The sequence below is a fragment of the Homarus americanus genome, unplaced genomic scaffold (assembly GCF_018991925.1).
Source record: "Homarus americanus isolate GMGI-L3 unplaced genomic scaffold, GMGI_Hamer_2.0 scaffold28, whole genome shotgun sequence".
Lineage (NCBI taxonomy): Eukaryota > Metazoa > Arthropoda > Malacostraca > Decapoda > Nephropidae > Homarus > Homarus americanus.
The window spans coordinates 1,137,637-1,154,839 of NW_024742238.1; the positions used below are offsets into that span (position 1 = coordinate 1,137,637).

Consider the following 17,203-nt stretch of genomic DNA (forward strand, 5'->3'; position numbering starts at 1 on the left):
AGTCTTCCCCTAGCCAATCAGAGCACCGATAGCAAATGCATGTATCACGCCGTGAGGGCACCACTGATTGGCCAATCAGGACTGTGAACGCACAGGTAGTGGAGGTCAAAATTTGAGGCCCAAATACTGTTTTCCAAGAAGTTGGAATTTCGTACAATCTGTGATGATTACGCATCACTTGTGAGTAAGTACAATCACTGAAGTTGAGTGTCACTATCTGCTAAAGTTGCAGACTGCTCAAACATGCAACCAAAAGGCGGAACTAACGGCTCCGGGGTCGCTTGGTCAGGAATGGGTCGCCCACAGGTCAGATCTTATGTAGCCGGAGAGGTAGGCGTGGCTTAATAGTTGAAGCCTCCGTGATGTATCGCGGCGCTGGTTGACCTAGACACAGGGCATACACCAGAATTCACTTGAGGTCAGCTTCTCCAAGCGAGGCAAACAGCGTTTGTGGGAGAAATCCCACTACAACACAAATGTATACTTTTACAATATACAGTGTATTATTACCTAAATTTGCTTACTGTACACTTTTTGTATTTTGTAACCACTGCCGCAGCCACTGAGGTGCCTAATCTTCATGTGATCATTTTTTATTTAGTTTACTCCACATTAGGGGTGGGGAGTGTCTGGTAGTGATAACTTAATCAAAATAACAATTTAGACTTGCAAGTTTGCCTGAGAATTTCTAATGTAGAAAAATTTCACGACATGAAATCATGACTTTTATTTTTAATTGTATTTGTTACGTAATGTAACGATTAAACAAATTAATTATCATAGTAGTTTTAGTTAGTAAGCTTGTTTAATTTTTCCATATTTTAAAATTAATAGCATAGGTGCTTACCAGGATTTTTGTGTTTCAGTTCCTTAACATTGCCCTTGCCTTTTAATCATACATGACCTGCTGACTCTTACTGGGTTGTGTGAAATAGTTTCCCTAGATTTACCGTCATTCTTCTTTTTATAGGTATGTGATAGCATGGCAAATAGTGAAGATGGAAAAGAAGATATTTATACTGGGTAAGTTGAAAAATTAAGTTTCCTTTGTTATATATTGAGAATGATAATATTATGATGTCTGATGAACCTTCAATTCCAATTTATGAACTGGAAGAATTTTCAATAGCCGAATAGAAATTTAATAAAAATTTACAGGTTTATAGAATCTTACCATTTCAAGTCATTGTTCAGAATTTTTGATATTTTCTATACTTATCACATTTTCATAAGAAAATATATTTTTGTCTTAGTTTCTTGCTGTTTTAAATGGTTCATTTCTCTTTGGGGCCAAATCCTGGGTTTTTATAGTTAGGTTAGGCTAGGTTAGGTCGGGTTAGGTTAGGTTTCCTTGCTGTTCTAGATGATTATAAATGTCAGGTCATCTAAGGCAGCAAGAAAACTAACGACAAATATATTTACCATGTGATAAATGGTGATGGGTGGTTAACAAAAACTTTACCGGGTACTACTGGGCAAAATACGTTGGTGGAGACAGACCTTAAGCAAAATGGACATTTAGTTTAAGCACAGGATACAGTATGGTGCAGCAATGCTATAAACCTCGATGTCTGATGCTGCAACCCTAATGTGAGGCGTGGTGGGCAGGTAGTAATGATAGTTACAAGTGGCCTTTCTGACAAAGCCTGCATTATTTGGTAAAATTGCAGATTACAGCAACCAAGAGATGATAAGAAAAAAATATTACCTAACCTAATGTGACATAAAGAAAATGATCATAGAAAAAATGGTTCTTTGATTGGGTGTAGTATGAATTCAGATTCTGTGGTTCTTTGTTTACTGCAATATTACCTGTTATTTTTACAAGTTATATAATGTCCCCAACCACATTTGGGTCACTAGATATATCTCGTCATTTCTAACAATTTTTTATAATGTTTCCTTCTGAAAATGAATCGTTTGATAAAATTGCATTAATTTGTTGTTGTTGTTAGATTATAGGCTTGTAAAATTTACCTAACCTAACCATTAACAACACGGTTCATCAATGTAATGGCCAAACTTATATATCCATTGGCAGTTCTTGGTGTAAAGCTGCCGTGCTTATATATGCTCTGTGTTTAGGATTTTCCTGGGGTCTACATCATCAATCATACGTCTTTGGTGTTCTGTTACATATACTTTACTGTGCTTTGTTTGATTTCAGCTGGAATGGACCAGTGGTGATATGCGCCTCATTTCCCAGTGCTCAGTGGTTCTTTCCTGCAAATCAGATGTTTTGGGTATTTACTGTTGCAACTCACTAATAGTGTGACATGTAGAGTGGGCCCAAGATAACTATAGGTATTTTCTCTTAGTGAGGTTGAATATTCGCCTGTTTGTAGCAAAATACAATTGGGATAGTGGAAATCGTACAGTATATAAATCCTAGAATAGTATTTATCTTTGCCTACTAATTTATACTGTACAGTATAATAGCCTGAATAAAATTGGTAATGCCGAGGAAAAGGAAGTCAGTGGCCTGTGTAGGATCCTGCCATTGATTGTGATAGTTTTTTGTTAAGACTGTTTAGGGATTTACTGTTCACTAACTTCATTGTGAGCTATAGACTTCTGAATGTTTACCCTGTGAATGAAGGCACTTCTTATCAGTATTCATCCTGCATGGCACCCTAGATGAGCTTAAGGTTGTTTCTCTTCAGGGCAGAGGACTGTTGGCACAGAAGAACTTATGGGTGCAAATTTTCCAGAGTGTTGTTTGGATGATGCTGAGTAATTAAATCAAAGTGACTAACCTTTTATTATTATTTTATTTATTTATTTTATTTGCTTATCCTTTGATCAAAGATTGCTTGTTGTGGTGGGGCATGAAGAGAAGTACGGGTAAAAACACTGCTAACTTGCTAATCATGTGGCAGCAATTTCGCGTTTACGCATGTCTTTGTAGGCAAAAAATAAAATGTTTATTGTATTTTATGGCACCGTTGGATCTCCGTGGTGAGCCATGTTTTTGGATTCCATCATCAGTTAGTTATAATAATAATAAAATATAATAATAATAAATAATAATAATAATAGTGCTTCGGTTTTATTGAGGCTTGGCAGGCAAGCTGAAATATACAGTTATATTTGAGAATAGGTTCTGGTACAAATAATACAAGTATTTTATAAGTGGCTAAATAAGACATATAGTAACAGATGGGATCGCTCAAACTACAGTTCATTTCAACATAGTGACAGTGTGAGAACGGTATTTACTGAGATTAGATACTGGTTTATTATATTATTGATAATTTTAATGGTTGGGACACAGAACATTCTTGTGATCAGTTGGGTACTGCGTATGGAGCTGGATGCGGTTGTGGTGTGAACAGCAGATTCCGGTTAGGGGATCTCAGGTGGTAGTAGGGCGGTGTAGAGATGGTGTGACTATTGCAAATTTGCAGAATGAGGCGTGGTGATGGTCGGTAGTCGGGTCAGTGTGTTGGCGCTTGTGATATGTGGGTGGAAAACAATCTTGCGCCCTCTTTGCACTTTTCTAGGTGTTTCGTTGTGTGGCATTTAGGAGAGAGGCCAGGTGGGGAGGCATGGGTGGGCTTAGGAGTATGAATGTGTGTATACATGGGGCTGCGTGTGCAGGAACTCAGGGACTTGGAGTGGCGGAGGTGGAAGCCAGGCCTGGAGGATTTGACCTTCACTGGCGTGTGGTTTCCAATTTAGTTTGTTGTCTATGGTGGCCGAGGGCTTGATGGAATCTACAACCTGGGTGTGTGGGACCTGGGGTGTGGAAGGAGGTGGGACAATGTGGGAGAGGTTGATGTGCCTTCATGGTCTTGGTATGGTTGATGGTGACATGGTTGTTGGTGGCCCAGTTTTGGGCATTTCAATAAATCCTGAAGGCGGTATAGTTGGGCAAATTGTTGGCCTGATCCCAATGGTGATCGTCGACTATATTTCCAGCGAGCAAGGGGTTTCTCTTAGGGCATCATTGATGAGCATAAGGAAGCAAAGTGGTATCTTGGTGTAGCAGAGGTATACAGGTAGTGGCTGAAAGGTGGGAACAACCCTAGGCGTACAACAGCGTCGGTCACTGAAGTCTGTAAGCCTTGATGTAGACTTCTCCGAAGCCCGAGTCAATAACTTTGTTTATGATTATATTGTATTAAACTAGATTTGACAGCTTTAGTGAAATCAATAATGACAGCTTCTGGGCGTTTTAGATTTCTGAGATGGCGGTATATAATAGAAAGCTGACAGGTAGGTGGTGGAGATTTTCATGTTGTAAATTGCTTGAGGTCTCTGACTCCTGTATCAGCATAAGCTTGATCCAGAAAAACCTGCTTTCTGAATTAGGCTGGGTATTGGGGTGATTGCAATAGGTCGTAGCTGATTTAAGGATTGTGGGCTGGTTGACTTGGGCACTGGTGATACATAAGAGGTCTTCCAGTCAGCTGGGCATCTGGCTTGACTGAGAGAAGCATTGATGATGGAGCAGAGGGGTTTAGCAAGCTCCGGGGAGAACTCCTTGAATAGTTTCATTGATAAGTCAATGGGGGTGGTAGAGCGTTTTAATTTTAGTTTGTCCAGGCGTTTTGCTACGTCAAATTCTTCTACTAAGTCAGTGGGAAGGGGGGCTGGTAGGTAAGCAGGGAGAGTGGTTGTGTCAAGCCGTGGGAGCGTCTGGCATATAGTAGCGAAATGGTTATTTGTTTGCTCAGCTGCGTCAACATTAGTGAGATGGCTAAGGAAGGGGAGGGGGTGTGTCTTATTGTTTAGTCCACAGAGTTCTTTAAGCTTACCATACCATTGACTGATGTTGGTCTGCTTCAGGTGTTGTAATTTGGTTGGGTAGTGGGACTTCTTTGCAGTGCGTATTTCGCGGATGACTCTGTTGCGAAGTGACCTGTAGCGGATGTGGTCATTGAGATGAAAGGCTCTGTCTCTCTGTTGCATTAGTCTTTTGATCCGAGGTGTGATCCAGGGCAAGTCAGCTGGGTGAGATCTGACGGACTTCTCGGGGAAGAAGTGGTGGTGAGCTGCGGTGGTGGTGTTGGTATAATTTATCCATTTGGTTTCCACGTCATCCACGCTGAGTACTTCAGTCCAGGGATAGTGAACTATCCACTGCCCAAAGAGGCGTACTGCAGAGTCAGTAATCGGCCTGTAGGTCTTGATGTAGGGTCTCTGTACTTGAGTGGGAGTGGCAGCAGGGGACCAGAGCACTGATAAGTGTGTGCTACACCCGATAGGAGGCAGTGGTTGAGGGGGTTGGTACTGGTCCGCTATATGGGAGCTTCCATGGTGTTTGTTTTCATATCAAAATGTGAACATCAATTTCATCAGGAGTCTTTGTTGCGATTTATATTGGATTGAATTTGTTTATTTTTCTAGTTGTTATTTGGATGATAGCAAGTAAGATCATGATGACAATGCACAGGTTAGGAAGTTAAGTAGGTTAGGTCAGGTTTTATTGGGTCAGCCAAATAAACTACCAAAAATGATATCCCATAGTGAAGGGGTTAGAGGTTGGAGGAATTGAAGCCTTCCAACTTTTGTTTTTCTTGAGTTCTTGTTAAAGAGTACAGTAAATACAGTCCATTGACACAGGGAGTCTGTTACCCACCCACACGAGAAGGACATCATTTTTTTCATTATTTTAGGTTAGGTTTCATTAGTTATGGCTTGATTGGTCTGTATGGAAAGGAAGTGAAGTTGGCAATCGTTGACTGGGAAGCATTCCACCACTTATTGTTGGGGGTCAGTTTGCCGCTACACAGCATTTGTCAAAATGGTGTCGTGTGAAACGGGTGAGCGGCAGTGTTTTTAGTTATGGGAAAAGTTAGGAGAAAGAAACCTGTATAGTATGGTAAATGCTATTCCCTCCACATGATCTGCTTTATTAATGAGGTAAGGAATAACTTTTCTTTTATAGTTTTTGTTAGGTGGCTGGATAACCTTGTTTTTATAATATTACAGTGTACTGTAGTCTTAAATTTTTTTTTTTGTGAAAAAGCATTTGCCAGTATGACTGTTGAGGGTTTAGATGTTAACGCCCTCTGGTTCTTTTAAAGATTACTGTCATGTGGAACACTTTTGCTTTCACCAAGGATATTGAACAAGATTATGGATACAGTGGTCCCTCGGTTAACGAACGGTTCGGTTAACGAAATTTCAGGTAATGAATTGGGTCACATAAAGATTTTCAGTTCGATTAACGAATAAAACTTCGAATAACGAAATCCTTACGACAAACACGTTTGTTGTGCGCATCAACTGATCAGCTGATTGGCTAGTCCGCCAATACAGTAATCGGTTCTATGTTTGCATTTGTTTCCAGTGGAGTAAATATCAAGAAGGTTGTGCGCTTTAATATTTTTGCATTTTTTATATTAAAATTATTAGTCATCGTGTTTGTTGCTCTCTTGAATACAGAGTATTTTTACGTTTTTACATAAAAATTATTGGTCATTCTGAAATTTAGTTAACATATTGATAATATATAGCACAGTGCAGTGTTGATTTAAATAAAATAAGCTTTAATTACAGCTAGTGAACTTAAAATTTTATTGGTGAAATTACTGCATCAAGCATGGGTCCAACATTCTACATACACACCTCAAAGTAAGTGTACTGTACTGCATTATATTTATACTTTGTATTTACTTTTCTGTGAGTTGGAACCAATTACCCAAAATCCCATTGAAATAATAGATTCGGTTTACAAAAGTTTCGGTTAACGAACGACTCTGTGGAACGAATTGTGTTCATTAACTGAGGGACCACTGTATTTGTAACAAAACATGGAGTTAGGTTCTCAAAATGGCCATGAATCGCCAAATCCACGCATAACATTTGCGGACCTGGGGGGTGAGGGCTACATTTTTACTTGTGTGCAAAGAAATGTATTTTCCCAATATGTGTTTGCCTTTAGGACAATTATTTCTTTTACCTGTAGTATTGTATAGACTGTATGTGTGTGTGTAGACACACATACAAATAAATAATAATGGGAAATACTCTCATAAATAATCAGAAAAAAAATAAAAAAAATTGTGACAGTCTACCTTCAAGTCCGTGCTCTATTAATGACATAATAAAGTGCGAACTAGAGGGTAGACTGTTGCATTTTCAATAAAATTTCGATTATTTGTAAGGATTTTCCAATTATTATTTATTTGTATATGTTTTTTGTGTCTGTGTCTACACACACACACACACACACACATACACATACATATATTTACAATACAGGTAAAGGAAATAACTGTCTCTAGAATGAATGGCTCCCTGTCCCAGCCGTGAAAATGCCAGCAACTTTAAAACTACCCACAGACATTCTTGGGTACATCCAGGGTGTCATGCGCAAATAATAGAGGACCGCGAAATAAAAATCCGCGAACTTGGGGCCCCCTGTATATACACTGATAATTATAATTGGCTTGAAGACAGTACAGAGCAACATTAACATATATGGTGTGGAACTGCCGGTCTGCCAGCCAGAACAACTGTCGGGAGTATAGACACTGGGCACAGGAGATCAAGTATCCTCCTAACTGGCACAGGTACTTGGTAATGGACCTGGGAGGAACAGCACAGAGGCTAGGGCTGACAGTGTCCTAGCTGGTGGGCTGACATACAAGGCTAGGAGTGCAGCAGTTCACACCAACGTGACCATGAATAAAAAGAGGTAGCAGATGACCAACTGGGCCAGAGGTAGGGAGCCAAGTGACCAGCCATACGGTTACACCCCGCACTATGACTCGGTTTGAACTACCCATGAGCAGCACCTGCTTCAGATACAGAGAACAAACCCAACACTGAACAACTCAGTCCCAACAATCATTAGACTGGATTACAAACCCCCTTACAATGACTAACTCACAGTACAGTACTTGAGTTTTGGCATAAAATTTCACAGGATCGATGATTTTTGTATTTTTAGTTATAATTAGATGCCAGATGGATAATATTTTGTACAGTATACCCTGTAATCTTAAATGCAGTAAATTAATGTATATTGTGTTAGTGTGAAGGGTTATGAAACTGGGAAAATGTTGGAATAAATTAAGACAAATAATTGAGCATTTTTGTAATAACCAAATTTTGACCCCCCACCTTATTTAAAACACTGGAGCCTCAGCAGCAAAAATTAATACATAATTTTCTATATTGTAAGCTGCCAACAGAAAAATACAGCGCCTGTACTTTATGTCCCTATGGTGAGACTGTGTTGCCATTGGGTATTGGAATCCTATTTGAAAGTCGTAAATCCATTTTAATCATTTTAGTACTTTTTTTTTGTTTACCTACATGTTTTGCTTGTCTTCTCCTTGTTTGTGTGACCATGGTAAACATTGCAGTTCATTTTAATTATGGTAGTAAAATAATGCCAAGGATGAGGTGCATTACAGAACAATATTTTGTGATACTGTACATAAGTGTCTCAATCATTAATCATCTTTTATATATTTTTCATCACAGGTTATGAATTGTATATAACCTTGATTAAATATAAACTTTGTATTTTGAGTTGGGTTTTGTTAATCACTTTACTGTAGGAAAGTTGGAGTTAGAGGAGCAAAGGTGTTAGGATAGAGTGATTATTATGTAAGTGTAGAATAGGGATAAATGGTACAATTTATTTATATACAGTATATAAATTTTTTGTTTTTTACCCTTTATCAGGTAATATCTGCCGTTCACCTACAGCAGAGGCAGTGTTAAACCATGTATTAAAGGAACGAAACATGACAAATTGGGATGTGGATTCTGCTGCCATTGGGTCCTGGCATGTAGGACTAGGACCTGACTCCCGTGCTGTCAGTGTTATGAAACGTCACAACATACCCATGAAGCATAAGGCTAGACAGGTAAGCTGAAATCGAAATGATAGAAGAGAAAGGCTTTGCATATTGATAAGGTTTAAGCTTACAGTAATTAAATACAATAGCTGATTGTATTGATACAGCAAAGCTGAAGCACAGTATACCTGTACTGGACCATTTGGTTACTTTTGGTCTCAAAAAGGGATTTTATTATCAGTCCTTTATTTTCTATGTACTGTATAGGTACAGTACAGTATTAGGTAAGTGGGCTGTGAATTAGCTGGAAATTAAATTTTGAGGTAATACATTACTGCATTTACCTTTCTGTGCAAAGTGCAAGAAACTTTTTTTTTTTTTATTATTATTATTATGTTTTTCATCATTTGTCCCAACTTAGTGTATTAATCTATTTTCATCATTTATTTATTTATTTATTTTTTTACAGCTCACGAAAGCCGACTTTGTACACTATGACTACATTTTTGGGATGGACCATGATAACATCTCTGACATCAAAGCACGGGCTCCCAAGACTTACACAGCTCGGATTGAACTCTTTGGTTCTTATGATCTGAAAAAGGAGCTGATTATCAGAGATCCATACTATGTGAGTTGCATGAGTTTTAGTATTTGAGATGATCATTTACAGAAGGTAGGCCAATGCTTAGCTCATGGACATCCTAGAGAGGGAGATGGAAGGGCATTTGATCATTCTTCAACAAATACTCCTCCAGGTAAAATTTTAAGTTAAAAATAACCCTTAGAAATTTAATGGTTTTGAGTAGCCCACTTAAAAGATGTTAGGTACTGCTGACATGCTTACCAGGACATGGCATTTGTAGAACACTGAATCCTTTCTTTTGTTTGTTATTTGATAAATGTTATTATAGGGCAAGTGGGTAAAAAATACTATTGAGGAGCTTCTTCCTATAGAAGGTTGTGTAGATACTTAGGTTAGACTAAGGGCTTTTGTAATGCCAATGTATAGGGGGATTTTCTTCTTTTACTTTTTCTCTTTATTTCTTTAATTCTTATTTTTCTTTCTTTAACTTATCAAAGGTATTTCTTTCTTTCTCTCTATACTTTTCTGATCCCTTACTTTTTTCTGATCTAGTTATATTCTGACCTAGGGCTTACCTGGGAAACCCCTTGTTATGTTACACTCTTCAATAGTCATGGTAGCTGCCACCACCCAGGTTTTTCTATCAGAACATACTGTATAATATAACATTGGTCACTTAACTAAGGTGATAGTAACAAGACACTTGGGTGGTAGTAACGTGGTGAGGGTCTGGGGCACATGGCTTTGTGATAACCCCCAACATACAATATAGATGGTTTATTTAAAATTAAGTTGAATACTGGAAACTTGATCATAACATAAAATACAGCTATGAATCACCCCTTGGGGTTCACTCAAGATTTGGCCAAATTTACATTAACACTGAGACAAACTCCAAAGACCACTTGTCCTTACTTCTACGTCAACCAAACTGGTATTCACGTCAATAGGACCAATGTTCAGTCAAAAGTACTATAGGTTTCTGGTAACATTTATGAGTGATACACAATAATATTATTACTTCTACTTACAAACAACTTCTTAGCACTTCTCAAATACCCATCACAAGATTGTTCATGTACATTAAGTATTACTACTGTACTTTCCACACAGTGATATCACAACCCCACTAGTCGGTGATACAACCTTTCCTCTCGTCTTTTAACAATCTCATACCTTGTTACACTCCTCAAATCACAGGACACATCAGTATCCATGTACCAGGTGGAAATCAGATTCCAGAGACAACAATGACTGACTGATACATACAAGATGTTACAACCACCAAGAAGCTATGTGTTTGTTTTCAAAACAAAGCCGAGCATAGACACTCAGTGAAGCGGCGTCCTGGGTTTGAGTAATACCTCCAGGACACGACCGTACCAGTAGGCTCACAACTCACTTCGGCTCCATTAACTCAAGATTCTGATCCTGACAAAGTAAAGACCTGTCTCATTTACACACACTTGCAGGGTCTCAATTGTCTCTTACACAACATCTGTGCTTACAGCATATATAACCATTCTCATTCTTGATCTGTTCTATTCTTTTATTCTCCTGTGATATCAGTTGACAATAATATTAAAGTGGGGTCTTCTTGGATGGGCCCCATTCCGGTTACTGGAGGATCGGCTTTTTTCGTACTTAATTTTTCCAACATTCGTGGCCCGAGATTCAATTTTCCTTCTGTGGAGCACCATATATTAACCTCTTCCCCCGACCTCTTCTATCTGAACTTCAACTGACCAAAGCAGCTTCACCCAAACCTATTTTAAGTCTCCAACTACAACCTTTATACCTCTTACCATTCTAAGGGAGGTGTATGCACCTACTGCAACACATGTACACCTATAGCTCGACACAAGGATATGGCTCAAAATATCTCTACCAATTATGACTATTTTTCTTTGTTCCTATACTGTTCTCCTAACTCTACCAACTATTTGGAACTCTTTGACTATCTCACTTCTTGCCATGAGTCGTTGCTATCCACACGCCCCAACACTGAGATCATCTACCTAGGGGATTTCAATGTACAGTCACCCAAAGATGCACCGACCCCACCCTACCCTGGGTCTCGTGCTTGCAATTTTACCTGGCAATACCTGGTAAAGGAAGGCTGTATGTAAAGGTGATTGTGATTGGTGGATTGTTTTTGGCTGTATCATTTTCAGGATAATTATTAAACAAACCAAAGGTAGAATTTCTATAATAATAAACTATTCATTGTAATTTAAGGTCACGAGGAGTTTCCAAATGTTTGTATATTTGTTTAAATAATGAAGAAAATTTGATGTGAGAATCTTGTGGTTGTAGTTGAGTTGCCAATTGATTAATATAATTTTCTTCATTATTTAAACAAATATACAAACATTGGGAAACTCCTCGTGACCTTAAATTACAATGAATAGTTTATTATTATAGAAATTCTACCTTTGGTTTCTTTAATAATTATCCTGACAGTGATACAGCCAAAAACAATCCACCAATCACAATCACCTTTACATACTGTACAGCCTCTCTTTACCAAGTACTGTTAGGTAAATTTGCGAGCACGAGACCCAGGGTGGGGTCGGTGCATCTTTGGGTAACTGTACATTAGGGGGCAGGGAAAAAACACTTTTATTTGAGTTGCAGGCTGCACTTTTCAGGCATCGTTTGTATGGCTGTAACAAACACCTGTGCAAAATTTCATGCCATTTCATGCATACTTACCCTGCCGCATCGCGAACGACTTTTTGTCAACTTTTAGTGTATACCAAAAATTAGGTGTCATTTAATGTTTTCCAGGATAATGATAAATTTTACATGGGTGACATCGATTTAATTCACATGTTATTTTACAGGTACACCGTATAGAAAATCATTACAAGTTCATATTGAAATTCTTTTTTGTGCGGAACCTTGGCATCATTTTCCTAGACAATAATCTTTGCCTAATATATCCATCTCTCGATTCGTATCCCGTCACTTCAGTGCAAGCTTCAGTCATCACTTTTATGCCTCTCTCGACCGCCTGAGTGCTGTTTGGCCACTTGGGCACCACTAATGGTGTCTCAAGAATGTCATTAACCTGTAGATTTGACAGAGAAGCAATGTAAGGAGGCTCAGTCTTGAGTTCATTCCTCCAGTTAATCATGGAATGATAGTTTTTTGCTTGCCACTTTAGTTTCGGAGTCACCACCTTTCTCATGTTGACTACAGGAGGCACATCCTCATTCCCATCTCCATCTTTACCCTCCTCATCAGTATAGTTTAACAAATTCTCGTCAACAGCAGCATCAGAATCTTCCTCCTCCTCTTCAGATCTGCCAGTGCATTCTTCCTTTTGCTGATTCTCCTCTCTAATTTTTCTTATCATTGAGACAGCTTTTTCTCTAACAGTCATGTCCTCATCTGCACACATACCAAGAAGAAGTTGATCTGTGTGGGCGAAGTATGCATTTCTCTGGACAGCCTTCTTCACTATCGTCTCCTCCTCACTATTCAGGTGTTTCATATATAGCAGGGACTGGAATACGTTCCTTGAGCCGTGTGTTACGTAAGGGTGTATCTTGATGTAAAACCACATTGGAGCACTGAACTTTATTATTGTAATGACAATTCTTTTCAACTCATGGCTGGGTCTTGATGTTGCTACATACAGCCTGAGGATTCTACTCCATAAGGTGTTCCACCTTGACACACAGGGAGGACCTGGCTCAATAGCAGCCAAGTCATCTTCAACAACACCTGTGATAACTCCTTTACAAATCCTATACAGGTATTTCTGATCCCAGGACAGATCTTTCTCCACTTCATCATTAAGCACAGGGAAATCAGGGAAACTGACTGGCTGGAAGGCGACAACTGGAAGCTCAGACAAAGACTCCTTGACCTGCTTTCCAATGGGACCACGCCAATGCTCAGGACCACTTGGTTTACCATCGTAGTGATAAAAAACTGCGCGGAAAGGCAGCTCATTTCCGTGAAGCTGACATATGAAATAATGGAGCGGGTGACCAAGTAACATTTCAAGATGATGAATGACTCCATTTTCTGATCCTACATTTACATTGGTTCCATCACAACCAACACACACAATGGGCTGCTGGGTTAGATTTTTCTCCACCAGAAACTCGTGAATAGTTTTGGCAATCTGCTTTCCGTGTCCAGTCTTGGGAGTCACATGTGTGAGATATTCATTGCCAGGCTCAACCATGATGACATAATGATCTTTCACCATCATCCTCGAACTCCATTTCTCGGTCTTCTCATTCTTTATCATCACACGAGTGGCGGTCTTCTTACCATCAAAATAGAGTGACGTCAAATTATCTAAACTAGCCATCTCAATTTCTTGCCTCTTAAATCGGTATTTTTGTCTCGCATCCCGCAGCTTATGTGGTCCAATAACCTGACTCTTGTCATCCTTTGTGATAATGCCATAGTCAGTTAAGGTGGCAGTAGCAATGGCAGCTCCAGCATAATCACTAATCAAGTATCGGTCACAAGCGGCAGCCAGTGTAGGGAGTCTTGTCCGGTTCTGTGAATTGGTGTCTGTCAGAGCCCTTGGATCAGGGACAAAATCAGCATCAGTATTGACGAGAGGAATATCTCTTGAATCATCTGAATTATATAGACATAGCACCATACTCATCTGCAACAAGACAACTTAAATGAAATAAGAGATATGAAAAAAAAGTTGATAAACACTGAACAGAACATTGCACCGCCACAGCGGCTGTTTGGCTAGTACTGTAGGTAAATTTAAAAATTTCAGTAGAAAATGCGGCAGACTAAACCTCGACATATCAGCTTCAAATTTGGCATGGAGTCTTAGATATGTATAAGGAACAATGCCTGAAGAGTGCAGCTTTGAGCAAAATTTCACTGCCCCCTACTGTACATACTCTTGCTTTTTTTGATAGTTTTTGTTGGAAGTATATTATGCACAATTTCTTATAACCTTCTTAATACTGTATTCCTATTTCTGTCATGAATTATATAGATGGGTTATGTAAAGTTGGCCCACCTAAGATATTTCTTTCTGTGATGCCAATACTGTATACAGGAGCCTTCCCAATGGTGTCTACTGCTAAGAGTACATCGGTTTGTAAGTAATTATTAGGGACTACTATTGTCCATTTTTTACAATTAATGAAGGCTTTATGGCTATTTCAAGTCGTGTACTACCTAACACTTTTAAGTCAGATCCGGTTATTCCACTTAATTCAAGGATATTTCGGTCCCTTTTTAGAGTGGCCCCTACTGTAGCAATTGTGGGTTCTTTAATAAAGGTGAAGGCACTTCCTGTGTCTACTAAGGCTCTTACTAATTTTTCATTGATTATGATATTAATAGTACGGGACCTGCAACGGGGTCTAGTCATGAGGCGTCTGGATTTTTTTGTTCCTGGACAGCCGGGTTGGCCTTTCCTGCAATTTGGTCTAAGCATTTAAAACATACACCCTTTTGTGGTTTTTTCCTACAGTCTATCAAGTTATGATTGTTAAGTCTACAATAGGGACACCATACCTGTCTTGGGGTTCTCTTTAGTTGTTGCATTTGTTTTGTTAATTATTGCAATGAATTGGTGATCTCTTCTAATGTTGTACTTATTGTATTTATCTCTTTACTAGCTGAAGGGTCTTTAGGTCAGGGAGGAGGAGAGTGACCTTCTTTTTCCTTGACTTTGCATAAGGGCTCTATTCTAGAATTGGTTCTATGTAGTTCGAGACTTCACTCATATTCTACTCTCTCTAGAAATTTATTGTTTGGAATGTCATCACCCAGGAAGCTTACTATTTCTTGACTGGAGAGTGGTAACCCCTCGGGAAGTTTTCTTTTTGCTAGTTTTTCCTTTTTGGGGAGTTATTCTTGAGGAAACTTTGCCTCCAGGGCTGAGTAAATACAAGTTAATATATTTATGAATGCTCATAGGTTATCCCAGACTTCATATTCCTCATTTTCAAACGCCTGCTATGCCCTGTCTACACTAACTTTTCCAGCAAAAGTAGATTTGAAAAACTTTTTTAGTTTCCATGTTTTTAAATTTTGTTTATCTACTTCAATTTGGATAAGGGTGGCCCTGTTTCTGATCTACACGGGTTTGAACAATTCTAATTCTCTCCTGATCTTCTGTTGCACAACCTTCTGTTTGTCTAAAAAAAGAAGATCAGTCTACTCCCTGTCTCTAGACCATGCAGATGTTCTAATCTGAGTATTGGGATATCACAGGGTTTCAATGTTGATGGAGATGTTGTTTTTGGTTTATTTACTCCTAACCTCATAGTGTAATGTGGACTGAAGTTACTTTGGGAGGCATTTACTGGTTCATCCTCCTCTTCTGAATCCCTTTCAAGTTGTAAAACTACCCCTAAGGCTTTGGCCTGAGTAGTAAGAGCATCCTGTACTCTATCTCTTCCTGCCAAATTTTAGGCTGGACACTTTCCTGTTTCAACCCTTCTATATTGTCTCCACCTATCTGTTCATGGTCCATTCTGATTTACATATCCATTTCGTTAAAAAATATAACTTTCTTATTATTTTAACTACACTATAATTATTATTTTACCCTTTTGCACCAGAAATTCCTTGCCTTATAATTTTAGTTATTCACATGTGGTGACACAAAGCTTTTAGAGGGATTTTCTAAGTTCTATGAGGATGACTGCTATTTGAGATTTACACTGTCCTATTTTATGAACTATTTCAACCAAATTACTAGTAATGTTGGTTACGTGTGCATTACTATCAATGTCGTTTCCTCCCAGAAACAATACAATGAGGTTATGGGTCCACTGCAACACTCCGTTCAGCCTACAGTAGGTTATTGAAAAATAATCTTTAGCCTTTCCTCCAGTGACTCTGAATATTCTTATTTCACACTTATGTATTTTTAGTTCTCTCAGTAATTGACTGCGCCTCTCAAGGGCTACTTTAAAATTTGACATTTAATTAATTATTTACTAGTTAAGGAGTTTGTAGGCGGGATAGTTTTAGCACAAGCTAGTAAAACAAGGGAGTTATACAAGCTATCCCTCACTGCTGGCACCAATTATGTAAGAATTAATATTTTTATATTATACCATTGTATACCAAGTATGTAATGTTTTGATTTATTATATCAACCTTTTTAATTAATATATTCCTATAATATATACAGTAGAATGTCGATTTAAAGCGATTCAATTTAAGATTATTGATTTAAAGCGACGCCCACAATTAAGGACAATGTTTTAATTTAAAACGAAAATTTCCTATTTTGCGCGAGTCAATCTGGTACATCATATTTTAATATGCAAGCCTAATGTTTCTCTGGGCACGCTACACTGTCCTAAGGGCAAAGCTGTACTGTACATGTACTCAAAATAATGTACTAAATGATTACTAATATTTTTGTCTAGTGCAAACTATAGCATGATTATATTCAAATTAATCACTACCTTATAAGAATTCCAGCAATGTAAATTATATTCTCCCCGGTCACTATTGTGACATTTTAGAAACAAAAAACAAAAACTCAATCGAAAGGACATAAATAAACAAATAAATACCTCACTAAACCTTCGGCACCAACTGTCAAACATGTCACCTCCCCCTCCCAGCCAGGGTTTGGTGGTTATAGGCTTAGTTTTTATCTTATATAACAGGGGTGGCCAACCTTTTGTGTGATGTGATCTACTTTTTCCACAGTTACCCTGACGCGATCTACCAGCCTAATATTCACCCATTGCCATAAAATACGCCGATTCGTAGAGAGAGAGAGAGAGTAAACAAATAATATTTTTCAATAATTGTTATGATATATTGTTAACATGACAAAATCATAAACTTACTTTACCAATGAGATGGTTAGCACTGCATGTTGTCT

The 17,203-nt window shown here is 38.5% G+C and overlaps 1 protein-coding gene across 1 annotated transcript in view; it reads left to right on the forward strand.

The window, feature by feature from the left end:
* LOC121876617 (low molecular weight phosphotyrosine protein phosphatase-like) overlaps positions 1-17,203 on the forward strand; it is a 43,343-nt gene that overhangs the window by 4,756 nt on the left and 21,384 nt on the right. Inside the window, exons 2-3 of the mRNA XM_042381891.1 lie at positions 8,647-8,831; positions 9,232-9,393. Coding sequence (XP_042237825.1) covers positions 8,647-8,831; positions 9,232-9,393 — 347 coding nt within the window. The remainder of the gene's footprint in view (positions 1-8,646; positions 8,832-9,231; positions 9,394-17,203) is intronic.